This window comes from Pecten maximus, unplaced genomic scaffold, assembly GCF_902652985.1.
Source record: "Pecten maximus unplaced genomic scaffold, xPecMax1.1, whole genome shotgun sequence".
NCBI classification, from domain to species: Eukaryota; Metazoa; Mollusca; class Bivalvia; order Pectinida; family Pectinidae; genus Pecten; species Pecten maximus.
In genome coordinates this window covers 1-14,066 of record NW_022979553.1, presented here as the reverse complement: position 1 = coordinate 14,066, position 14,066 = coordinate 1, and the positions used below count along the sequence as shown (strand labels likewise).

At 36.3% G+C, this 14,066-nt stretch overlaps 1 protein-coding gene across 1 annotated transcript; it reads left to right on the top strand.

The window, feature by feature from the left end:
- Window positions 1-2,374: 2,374 nt before the first annotated feature.
- On the top strand, window positions 2,375-7,395 carry LOC117318911 (the record flags this gene model as incomplete). The annotated part of the gene is made up of 5 exons (XM_033873845.1): window positions 2,375-2,432; window positions 2,997-3,086; window positions 6,167-6,463; window positions 7,031-7,076; window positions 7,352-7,395. Coding segments are annotated over exons 1-5 (535 nt in total), but the record flags the coding sequence as incomplete, so codon positions are not given.
- Between the last annotated feature and the right edge of the window lie 6,671 nt (window positions 7,396-14,066).

Here is a 14,066-nt window from a genome sequence, read left to right as displayed (position 1 = left end):
TCTGGAATTAAAGAATGGATATCACTCATATTTGACTGGTAACACCCCTATGAGGTACGGATTCAAAACTGTACAAGTAGGCTGCTGCCCCCCGTGAGGGGGGGGGGGGGGGGGGGGGGGCTTAGGGGTCGGGTCAAAAGAGGTCCATTTGGCAATATTGATATTAACAACTTCTATTGGACTGAGCAATGTTTGACATTTATATTTCAGTGGTAAAATCCTTAGGTAGCTGGGATTTTAATTCATACAAATGATGAGGCTGACCCCAGGGGCCTTAGGGACAGGTCAAATAGGATCAATTTGCCTTTAATATTGCTATAAACAAATTTCAGGAAGTACAGTAATCAATAGATATCACCAATATTTCACTGGTAGCATCCCTAGGGGGTTGGGATTCAAAATTCAACAAATGGTCCAGCTGACCCCTAGGGACCTAAGGAGCAGGGCCAAAATGGAGCAAATGGCTATATTGCTATGAATGACTTTTTCTCTGGAACTAATCAATGAATATCACTCATATATGACTGGTAGCATTTTTAGTTGATTTGAAAAGCTACAAATTGTGCGGGTGACCGCAAGGGTGCTGAGGAGCGGTGCCTAAAGGGAGCACTTTTGCTATATTGCTATAAACGACTTTTTGTATTTTGACACCGTTGAGATTCCCACCCCATAAACAGATATAGCATTGCTGGACACCAAGAGATAAACGCAATCCTGTTGCGAAAAAAAATCCCCTAGGGTCTTTTCCAACCTCTAGGGACTTACTTCTTAACAATTTCTTCCCAATAATAAACATACTCAGAGACCTGATATTGGGTTTGTAGCTTGCTGGGATGAAGGGCTACCAAGTTTGTTCAAATGAATGACCTTGACCTTCATTCAAGGTTATAGGTCAAATAGACTGAAATATTTAAATGACTTCTCAATAACCAAGAGGCTCAGGGACTTGATATTGGTTCTGTAGCATGCTGGGATGAAGGGATATCAAGTTGGTCAAACTGAATTATCTTGACTTTCATTCAAGGTCACAGGGGTCAAAAAGGTTAAAATCTTTAAATGACTTCTCAATAACGAAGAGGCCAAGAGATTTGATATTAGGTCCATAGTATGCTGTGGTAAAGGGCTACCAAGTTTGTTCATATGGATGACCTTAACCGTCACTCAAGGTCACAGGGTTAAATATGCTAAAATCTTTTACACAAGTCCTTGATACCCAAAAGGCCAACAGACCTGATATGGGGTTTAAAGCATTCTTTGGTAAAGGGTTATAAAGACTGTTCAAATGGTTGACCTTAATTGACCTTAATCCAAGGTCACAGGGGTCAAATATGCTAAAATATATAAAAACTCGCAGGTGACCGTTAAGGCCCAGTGGCCTCTTTCGTTATATTTTTGGAACAATCGAGATACAGGCCCTCTGACCTCTTGTTTAAATATATATACATAATTTTGGTTGCCATGGTAACCTAGCCAGTATACACAGGTTTTGTGTACTGGCTAATGTCTCATCAGTCCTTAGATAATAGATAACCTCTAATATATAACTTAAGACAGGTGAAATGTGAAGGTTCATGCCCTAAAATTATGTCATAGGTAGTTTTGAGGATGGATCGTATAACCAGCATTAATGATTATCAAACTATTTTGGGGCTTTTTGTGCTATTAGTCAAATCTCTTCAAGAGAAAATACTTCTGATGGTATTATAGATGGGATCCAAATGGGATTTAAACATTTTCGGTCAGTCCGAAATCCAAGATGGCTTATGGCAACCATCTTGAAAAAAACTCATTTTAGATGTCTTCTCCAGTTCCACTGGTACCATTGAGTTTAAAACTGGTTTGAATGTTAAGGAAGGGGAGTCAACAAAATTTTGTCTTTTTTCAAACCTGGTAACAACTTTTGCATGGCAGCCATGGTAGCCATTTTGTAACATGATTGCACAATCATGGTTTTCATCTTTTAAAACTTCTTCTCAAGTTCCACAAGTGTGATCCAGCTCTATTTTATCTGAAATAATTGAGATGGCCCTGACCAAGTACTTTTATTTTTTGGGTTAATCCAAATCCATCGGCAGCCATCTTGAAAAACTCATTTTAAACTTCTCCTCAGCCTCCACCGGTACCTGTGGGATACAGCTCAAATTTGCCTGAAATAATCCTGAGATGGTTTCTATCAAAGGTTGTTATTTTCGGAGTGGGTCAAAATCAAAGATGGCCGTTATCTTAGAAAACACCATTTAAACTTCTTTTCTTGTTTCACCGATGTAATTGAGTTGGAAATTGGTAGGAATGAGCTCAATCTTGCTTGCCTGAAATGATCCTGAGATGGTCCTGACTAAGTGTTGTTATTTTGTGGGTTGGTTAGAAATCCCAGATGGCTGCCGTGGCCAACAGTACCACACTACTTGCTACTGAGTATGCATGCTACAATAGTACAAGGGTATTTAGAGTCCGATGGTCATTAAGGCCAACAGGCCAGTCTAGCTGTTGTAGATGAGGTTTGAAACAAAGGTTTTTTTGCCAGTCTACATCATAAATTTGAAATGAAACCATGAAGTAAAATAGGACAACATTACAAATCTATGTAACTCACTCGTGATTTTATACCAAATGCTACAGTGAGGTCCAACCCCTTCTTTTATGTGTGGTTTTCTTCTTCATTGCTGTTGTCGTTATTCTTACTCAATCTTTTCAATACAAATCTTTGTAAATTAAAAAGTTTAAGTATGAACTTGAAGCATATATCCATCGGCATTGTTTATTGTACTTTAATGAGGTCACTGAGATTTCATGGTCAAAGGTCAACTGTGTACAAAATTTTCAACACCATCTTGTCCAGAACATATATTTTGAACACTATTAGATAACTTTTTGAAGCATATATGCAGGATCCACAGGCATTGTGCATTGTACTTTAATTATGTCAGTTTAACTGTCATTTCTAGAGTTAGAAGTCTGAATATTTGATACAAAGATACCATATTGTTTGTTTACAGCCATGCATGCTTCTGTTGACCAAGGTAGCCAGCAGATGTCATTTAAAATACCACAAGACATTGATTTAAAGACAGGAGAATTTGGAAAAGGTAAGTTCAAACATCCTACCTGTAGAACTGAGCTCTAACTTACCTAAATTATGACAACATACATTAAATATAAAACTCATCTGCTTATGTTGTGTTGATGTTATGTAAGAGCTGATACATATATTACTATAGTCACACATACAATGTAGTTTTCTTGTCAAAAGTAATATCAGTATTAAAAGTCAGATGACCATTAAAAGGAAGGCAGTATAAACTCATTACTTTTATAACGCTATCAGCATGATTTTACCATACAGGTGACAGTGAGACATGTGTCAGATTGTGTATAAGATAGGTTTTAGATAACTGTATAGGTGTGTATATCTATATCAATGTATTTTACACATTCTGACAAATATCTCCCTGACTTGTGTATATAGACAGTGAAAACTGTGTCAGATTGTGTATAAGACATCTATATAGATATACACAAGAGAGTGAGACCTGTGTTGGATTGTGTATAAGACATCTATATAGATATAAACAAGACAATGAGACCTGTGTCAGATTGTGTATAAGACATCTATATAGATATACACAAGACAGTGAGACCTCTGTGGAATTGTGTATAAGACATCTATATACATATACATAAGATATAGTGAGCCCTGTGTCAGATTGTGTATAAGATATCTATATAGATATAAACAAGATTGTGAGACCTGTGTCAGATTGTGTATAAGACATCTATATAGATATACACAAGACAGTGAGACCTGTGTCAGATTGTATGTAAGACATCTATATAGATATACACAAGACAGTGAGACATGTGTCAGATTGTGTGTAAGACATCTATATAGATATACACAAGACAGTGAGACCTGTGTCAGATTGTATGTAAGACATCTATATAGATATACACAAGACAGTGAGACATGTGTCAGATTGGGTGTAAGACATCTATATAGATATAAGCAAGACAATGAGACTTGTGTCGGATTGTGTATAAGACATCTATATAGATATACACAAAACAGTGAGACCTGTGTCGAATTGTGTATAAGACATATATGTAGATATACACAAGACACTGAGACCTGTGTCGGATTGTGTATAAGACATCTATATAGATATACACAAGAGAGTGAGACCTGTATCAGATTGTGTATAAGACATTTATAAAGATTTAAACAAGACAGTGAATCATGTTTCAGATTGTGTATAAGACATCTATATAGATATACACAAAAGCAGTGAGACCTGTGTCGGATTGTGTATAAGACATCTATATGGATATACACAAGACAGTGAGACCTGTGTCGGATTGTGTATAAGACATCTATATAGATATACACAAGACAGTGAGACCTTTGTCGGATTGTATATAAGACATCTATATAGATATACACAAGACAATGAGACCTGTGTCGGATTGTCTATAAGACATCTATATAGATATACACAAGACAGTGAGACCTGTGTCGGGTTGTGTATAAGACATCTATATAGATATACACAAGACAGTGAGACCTGTGTCGGATTGTGTATAAGACATCTATATAGATATACACAAGACAGTGAGACCTGTGTTGGATTGTGTATAAGACATCTATATAGATATACACAACAGATTGTGACCTGTGTTGGATTGTGTATAAGACATCTATATAGATATACACAAGACAGTGAGACCTCTGTCGAATTGTGTATAAGACATCTATATACATATACATAAGATATAGTGAGCCCTGTGTCAGATTGTGTATAAGACATTATATAGATTTAAACAAGACAGTGAGACATGCTTCAGATTGTGTATAAGACATCTATATAGATATACACAAGACAGTGAGACCTGTGTCAGATTGTGTGTAAGACATCTATATAGATATACACAAGACAGTGAGACCTGTGTCAGATTGTGTGTAAGAAATCTATATAGATATAAGCAAGACAATGAGACATGTGTCAGATTGTATATAAGACATCTATATAGATATACACAAAACAGTGAGACCTGTGTGGAATTGTGTATAAGACATCTATATAGATATACACAAAACAGTGAGACCTGTGTCGGATTGTGTATAAGACATCTATATAGATATACACAAGACAGTGAGACCTGTGTTGGATTGTGTATAAGACATCTATATAGATATACACAAGACAGTGAGACCTGTGTCTGATTGTGTATAAGACATCTATATAGATATACACAAGACAGTGAAACCTTTGTCAGGTTGCGTATAAGACATCTATATAGATATACACAAGACAGTGAGACCTGTGTCAGATTTTACATCAGATATCTAGACCGGACATCTGTTACATATCCTATTTAACTGACACACCATACTTGAAGAATTTAATCTGGTTTAACGGAAATTAGAGTAGTTAGAATAATTTCTGAAATGTTTAATTTTTTTGGCTGACCTACCTGAATGTGTGGCGTCTGTCGTCTTACCGTCCGTCGTCAATAATCATAACGCACAGAGACCTGATATTTCTTATGTCGGATGCTGGGGTAAACGGCTAAGAAGTTGGTTCAAATGAATGACCTTGACCTGTATTCAAGGTCAGTGGGATCAAATACGCTAAAAATTATCAAACGTCTCAATAACCAAGAGGCCCTGGGACTTATATTCGACATATAGCATGCTTTGATAAAGGGCTACCTAGTTTGTTCAATTGAATGACCTTGACCAACATTCAAGGTCACAGGGGTCCAACAGACTAAAACACTTCAATAACCAAAAGGTCAAGAGACCTGATATTTGGCTTGTAGCATGCTCTAGTGATCATGAAGGACTAGTAAGTTTGTTCAAATGAATGACCATGATTTAAGTTAGAAGACTTAAACTGGCCAGAATATTTAAAAGAAACATTTACAAATAACAGCGTGACCCCAATATATTATGTCTGGTGTTATACATTTCTTCTAAATTACGTTCATTTATAAAAAGGAACACTTGATAGCAGGTGAGCGATTCGGACCCATTGGGTCTTTGTTTTGTCCAAAACCTGTTTTGGTTCTGCTCTAAGTTGTTAATAATTTATACTCAAGCATGTATAGTTTCTAGTGAAAATTGCAGCAGTTATATTTGTATTTTAAAAATGTTTGATTTTATTTTTAGCAAAGGAAATGGCAATTTCGACGCATAAGCGAATATATGAGACACAGGAAGAATCTGAAGCAGCATTCATATACTGTAACGTGAATCCTGTACCAAACAGTATTGAATGGAAAAGAGACAAAATGCCACCACCAATGACAAGAGTTGTCGTTGACAATCGTAAATACTTTTATAGTGTGGAAGCGCCAACACTTGTGATAAGAAACCCAAACAAACCAATGGATGAAGGTCACTACCAATGCACGGCAGAAGCCAATGGAAAATCAGTTGATGGAGATATTGTAGAACTTCAAGTGTGTAAGTATACATTTGTAGATTACATCTGAGTGAAATTTCAAAAATCTTCTCGAGATCCAAATAGGGTAGAATCAAGTCATAGATGGAAGGGTCTTAGGGTGCTTTACCACAATTTTGATGGTATACACATGTTGGCCCTGACTGAAACACTTGGGTGATGGGCGGGGCCAAAAAGGGTCAAATTAACTGAAATTTCAAACATCTTCTCAAGACCCTCATAAGGTAGAATCAAATACATGTACTTTCTAATATAGAAGGGTCTTAAGGTGTTTTGCCAAAATTGTGTTTTTCATTACCCTGGAATCGCACGTTTGCCCCTTGAGAGAGGGGGTAAGCTTTACTATAGTTCATATAGGAAAATTATATTTTTGACTATCATTTGTTGGATATCTTGTTGAAATAATACCATCAATTCTAGCTTATAGATTAGCTGGGCAAACAGGATCAAATTGACAGAAATATTTCAAAACTTCTGTGACTGTTAAGGCTCATGGGCCTCTAATTAGGAATTCTGGTAATACAGGTAGAACTGTTAAATGGCTGTGTATTCCTTAATTTTTCAAACAGTTCCTGTCGAAACAGGAGTGAGCAGAGCAAACACCAACATACCAAGGTCAGTTGATGAGGTTGCAAACTGAAATATCAAGGATAGTAATTAGAATCTATAAAGATGAGTATTTATTGTGGGAATTTTCAATGGTAGTTATATCTCAAATGATAACATCATAAAACACGACGTATCCTGACAACAAACATAATTTTCATTAAGGTTATTATTAGCAACACAGTATTTTTATAATCCGTAAAAAACAGCATGTTTCATGTTATTAACAATGGATTTATGAACAGTGTTTGATAATGTTGTATTTCTTTTTATTGCTATCACAGCCATTCGTCCGTGACAGAGCGTAAACTGACCCAGCAAACACAAGGTATATTTTTTGATAACGTTTTCTTCAATACATATTCATCATGTTGCTTAGGGTTAACCATGAACACAATGAAAGAATATACATCCTTTTTCTGTTGTCCATGGTTCTTTGTGTGCATGCACATCCATACAATTTTTTTATGCCATACAGTGGCGGTCAGTGTCCAGCGTCCAACGTCCGGCGTCCGTCGTCCATCTGTCCGTCAACAATTGACTTCTTCATAACCGCTGATCAGAATTTAACAAATTCGACTGGTAGCATCATTATGGGATGGGGATTTAAAAAAAATTGTACAAATGGTGGGGTTACGATAATTACCAATCCAGCACGGCAGCACTTTCTGTGGGCAGCCACCAAAACTTTCGGTTTTGTTTCCTCCTTTACGCATGTCCAGCCAGAAGGCGATGATTATCGTCTTTTTCGCCGCGCGGGGCGACAGAGCGAAGATCATCGTCTTTTCACAGCAAGATAGCGATGATTATCGTCTTGTCGTCCCGCAGGGCGACAGAGCGATGATTATCGTCTTTTCGTCCCACGGGGCAACAGAGCGATGATTAGCGGGGCGAAGTATTTCGGGTCGCTAAACAGTGACCTTAAAAATTTCGTTATTTAGCGTTACTTTTTTTCTTTATTTCGTTCTGTCGCTGCGAAAAGACGATGATTAGCGGGGCGAAATAACGAAATAACGAAATGGCACATATCAGCCACCTACTTATATATGTCTGGTAGCATCGTTCCGGGGTGCAGATTCAAAATTGTACATATGGTGGGACTCTCACCCCGGAGACCTAAGAGGAAGGGCCAAAAGGGGTCAATTTGTCTAAATTGGTATAAACAACTAATTCTCTGGAAGTAAGCAATGACTATCAATCATATTTGACTGGAAGCATCGGGATTCAAAATCTATAAATGGTTCAGCTAAGGGATGATGATAAAAGGAGTCAGTTTGGCTGAATTGATATAAACGACTTCTCTGAAACTAAGCAATGTTCATGCTTATATTTGATTGGTAGCATCATTTTGGGGTAGGGATTAAACATTTTTTTTTTTTTTTTTTTTTTTCTGCTCAGATATAGGCTCATAGATATATCTTAATATTATATGTATATAGTCCAACTTCTCATTCATATTTCATTACCATACTTTTACATTTCTCGTTATACAAATCATACAAACGTGGTGTTCATAATTTCATCCTCGAAAGTAATAATCTCTGTCTCTCTCTCTGTCTCTCTCTCTGTCTCTCTCTGTGTGTCTCTCTCTCTCTCTCTGTCTCTGTCTCTCTCTGTCTCTTTCTCTCTGTGTGTGTCTCTCTCTCTCTCTCTCTCTCTCTCTCTCTCTCTGTGTGTCTCTCTCTCTCTCTGTCTCTCTCTGTCTCTTTCTCTCTGTGTGTGTGTCTCTCTCTCTCTCTCTCTCTCTCTCTCTCTCTCTCTCTCCTTCAAACACACACACACACACACACACACCCTTGCACACACGTACCCTTAAAACAGAAGCAGAAACTCTATACTAACGGCAGCATACTTGCATATACGTGCTGGTTTATACACAGACCCACACAAAAATAGAGAATACTCACAGTAAAAACACCATCACCATCAGTACACACGCAGCGTATATATCACCAATACGCCCTTTTCATGTAAACATAATACTTTCATTTACCCATCTTTACACATAGATCATAACTTTCTATTTTAGTACATTTTAAGAGCTAATAAGCTCGCAGAGCCATGTTTATTATCATTGCACATTCTCTATTGATTCTTTTAATCATTCTTTTTTATTCGTTTTTTACATGTTACTCGTTTAAATACAATGCTATGCTTTTCAATAATTTTATATCTCTATATCGTTGTAGGAGTAATTTTCTCTCAAGAAAATGTTTGAATAAAGACACAATTGAACAACTGTCTACCCTTCTATTAGAGATGTGGTAGTGTTTATATATTGTATAACCAATCAGGGACATAAGAATGTTAAATTCTTTGTACTTCTTATCAACAATCTTATATCCTATCACGATGTAATACATATTTCTTAGCTGAACATTGTAATTATGTTTTTGTAAAAGATCATGTATCAAATTCCACAATGGGTCTACACATTGACATTCAATAAAATAGTGTTTATAATCATCCTTAACTTTACATATACAACATTCATCATTATCAATAATATTCCATCTTTTAAGTAAGATTCCATTTGGAAGAATATTATGGAATAGCTTCCATTTGAAATTTTTTTCGTTATTCTCTATTAAGATATCATTGATAAATTCAAATAATTCATGAAAAATCAAACCACTGCTTTCTAACTGAAACAAATCTTCCCACATACCTCTGCAGTATGACTCTGATTTCTTTTTTCTTATAAATGCTAAGTAAAGAAACTTATTATTTACCTGATCAAGTTTTACACCCACTCCTTTATCAAAGACTAATAAATCAGAGTCAGTTTGTACATTTACCCGTGCATTATCTCCCTTGATTCTGTCCTTCCATTCTTTAGGAATAGCTTTCTTTACCTGACTTACCTCACTTATCCAGTCTCTCGTTTCTTTTAATTGTTGGTAAATTTTTATTTCATTTATACTATCATTATCAATTATATCGTTGATAAAAATTAACCCGGACTCAATCCAGGTCTTAAAAATTAGCGACCTTCCGTTAAGTTTGATGTGTTTATTTCCCCAAATGATCTCTCGACAAATATCTGTAAAGTTATAATCAACGATCGGCGCGTTATTTTCTCTAAGTTTCAACCATGATTGTAGGATGTTAATATAAAAATATGGTACATCGTTTTTTGGAAGGTTGCGTATGTGTCCTGGGGACATACGAAACAACACAGTGGCGCCACCAAGCTTTTCCAAATAATAATTTGGAATCACCTTCCAACAGGCGTCTACAGGAGATACTAACCTTTGTATCCAGGCTACATTTAAAACATCAATATGGGATTCAACATCCCGTATTAATAAACCGCCTTCCGATTTATCACTTATCATAACACTACGTTTAACACGCTCCGGCCCATTATTCCAGATAAAACAATATATTTTCCTTCCAAGCTCCTTTATTTGTTCTTTACTTACGTATTGGACACTTGCTAAGTAGGTTATCTGTGGTAATATTATAGCTTGAACAACGACAGATTTTCCTATAATGGTCAATTTTCTTTTTTTCCAGTTTTTGATTAGTTCATCAATGCTTGTAATTTTATCTGCCCAATTAAGATTGGAACTTACCTTTGAGTTTGTGCCGAAGTACATTCCCAACGACTTAACTTGCTTCACCCAATTAATACCCATAAACATATTATCTTTGTTTTTGTTACAGCCTAAATACAAACCTTCGGTCTTAGATTTATTTAATTGTAGACCAGACACTTTTCCGAACTGCTCAACGATTGATAACACTCTTCTGATGTCCCTATACCTCATAAATAAAGTAGTGTCATCTGCTAGTTGGGAGATTTTCATATTCCTATTTCGAATACTGATACCACTTATATGAACATCTGTTCTTATTTTTTGAGCTAGTAATTCAGCAGCTAGTACAAAAATTAAACATGATAGAGGGCACCCCTGTCGGATACCACGTGACACAACGTAACTTCCGGTCAACCAGTTATTGTTTTTAACGCAGCCTTTGATATTGGTATATAACACCTTAACCCATTTGATGAAAGAACGACCAAAACCAAATTTGTCCAAACAGCTAAACATAAAATCCCACTCTATCGTATCAAATGCTTTAGTAAAATCTAAAAAGAGTAGACAAGAGTCAATATTGAATTTCTCCGAATAATCTATAACGTCTTGAATTTGCCTTATATTATACCCTATAAATCTGTCTTTTATATATCCATTTTGATCTGTACTTACCAGTTTTTTCATCAAGGGTTTAAGTCGTGAAGCCAAAACGTATGCAGCTATTTTGTAATCTAAGTTTAACAGTGTAATCGGTCTCCAATTTTGTAACAATAGTGGGTCATCCTTTTTATAAATAAGTGTTACGACTCCAAGCTTCTGTGTATTGCTTAACTCACCTTTCCTGTATCCGTCATTGAGCGAGCCTAGCACAATATCTGAGATATCATCCCAGAAAGTTTTATAAAACTCACCAGAAAGACCATCACTACCTGGACTTTTGTTGGGCTTAAAGTTTTTAACTGCTGCTGTACATTCCTCTAATTTCAGCTCACCTTCACATGTAACATTTTCCTCCTCGGATAACGTATACTGAACTTCACAGTTATCAATGTACGCAGTTACCTCCCTTTTATCAATGCCGTCACTACTATAAAGCTTTGAATAAAAAGTCTCGATTTCCTTCAATATGTTCTCTGGATTGTTAACAATATCATCGCCACCAATCTTAATACTAGTTATATTCTTTTTTGCTTGTCTCTGTCTTTCAATACCTAAAAAATATTTCGTATTCCTTTCTCCTTTTTCAATCCATGCTACCCTAGATCTTACCTGGGCTCCTCTGGCTTTTTCCTCGTAAAAAAGTTCTAAATTTCCTTCCAATTCAGATATTCTTTCTTTTAAAATTTCCTGTGGATTCTGGACGTGTTCTGTCTGTAGATTAACTAAATTTTTCTCCAGTTGCGATATGTTTTCTGAAATATTCTTACTTCTGTTTCTACAGTAGTGTATAGTTCTATTCTTAATAATTACTTTACAGTAATCCCAAAATTGAGACTTACCTAAATCAAGAGCAGCCTGCTCTTCTTTCAGTTCCCGTATCACATTTCTTACCATGGATTTGTATTCAACTTCATCCAGTAAACTGTTATTTATTTTCCATATTCCTTTGCCCTTGGTGTTTGAACTATGATATATTTTAATTGAGATTGCCAGATGATCAGTATACTTTATTTGCGCCGGGCGAATATCACAAGAGATAATATTACCCAGATTTTCTGGGATTAAACATTGTACAAATAGTGGGCCTGATCCCTACGGGGCCTAAGAGGCGGGACAAAAAGCGGTCAATATGGCTAAATGATATAAACGACCTTTTTTGAAACTAGGCAATAGATATCGCTCATATTTGACTGGTAGCATCTAGCATCTATCAGATTCAAAATTGTACAAATGGTGGGGCTGACTCAAGCCCCCCCCCCCCCCCCCCCCCCCCCCCCTCCCTCCCAGGGGTCTATTTAAACTATAAATTGGTATTTATATTCATTGATCAAAATAAAATATGGTAAATGTCTTTGTGTTATATTTCATTTCACAAAAAACTTTTTGCAGTTAACATTTTCTCCCTTGAACCTTTTTCTTCAAGCCTTCAAGAGCGCTAAAAACTGGATTTTTTTAGTTCTTAATTTATTAAAATTTTTGACAATTTTTCTCCTGGCTGAAAAAAACAGCTTATCTGTCAAATAAAGAACATATAAAATCTCCTTAATGTAGCTGGGAACATATTTTGCATAAATGGTCACTCTGGCCACCAAGGGGCCAAAGGGGTGGGGCCCAATATGGAAGATAGAGGTAATTTCTTTAAATCGCTACTTGTCATAAAATACTGAATGGATTTGAATCAAATTTGGTCAGAAACATTCTTAGGGGACGGGAAACAGATTTTGCATAAACGGTGACACTGACACCCATGGGGCCAGAGGTGCGGGGCCCAATAGGGGAAATAGAGAGAAATTCCTTTAAATCGCTACTAGTCATAACGTTATGAATGAATTTTAACCAAATTCGGTCAGAAATATTCTTAGGGAATTGGGAACAGATTTTGCCAAAATAGTGACACTGGAGCCGGAGGGGCGGGGCCCAAAAGGGGAAATAGATTTCAACCAAATACGATCAGATATATCCTTGATGAAAGGGGAACATATTTTGCATAAATGATGACTCTAGTATGGGGTCAGAGGGGCGAGCCTTATAGTGGAAATTGAGGTAAATCCTTTAAATCCCTACCTGTACTAAATGACTAGATGGATTTTGATGAAATTTAGTCTGAAGCATTATTGGGCAAAGGAGATGTAATGTTGTATAAATGGAGTGTATGGGTCCCTTGGGACTGGAGAGAGGGGCCTAATGGGGGAAATGATGCAAAATAAATTAAAAAAAACAACATATTGAAACCATAGTTGGAAGATGCAGCAAAAAAAGGTAGACGAATAATTGTAATGAAACTTAAATTATTTTTGCCACGATTACCGAAATATCTACTGTAGTTCTATAGGAGGCATTCTTCAATCAGTCTGTCCATCCATCCAGTATTGCAGAATTTTTCATTCACTTGTGACCAAGCGATATGATGTAGAACATGTTCATACAAGTACAAGGAATTTTATACTTGTAATAAAATTTCATTGAAAATGAGAACTTGTTCTAAAAAAACATAACCAATCCAAATTTGTGATGAAATTGAAAAAAGTGTTACTGTTCTGTTTTCTTTACTGAAAACAAGTTGTTGTCCTTACCCTAAACTAGCTGGAATTTTCAAGGTTGCACTATAAAAGGAATTCCATGGCCACCATCTAATCAAACTATTGGGGGGGGGGGGGGGGGGGGGGGGGAACCTACAAAAATAAATGTGTTGTTTTTGTCATGGCTGAGGAAAATAAGAACACTAAGGGTAAGCCTTTAGAGGTAGGATTCTCAAAAGAATAATTGATCTTCATTCACAAGGATTGTCAGTCAG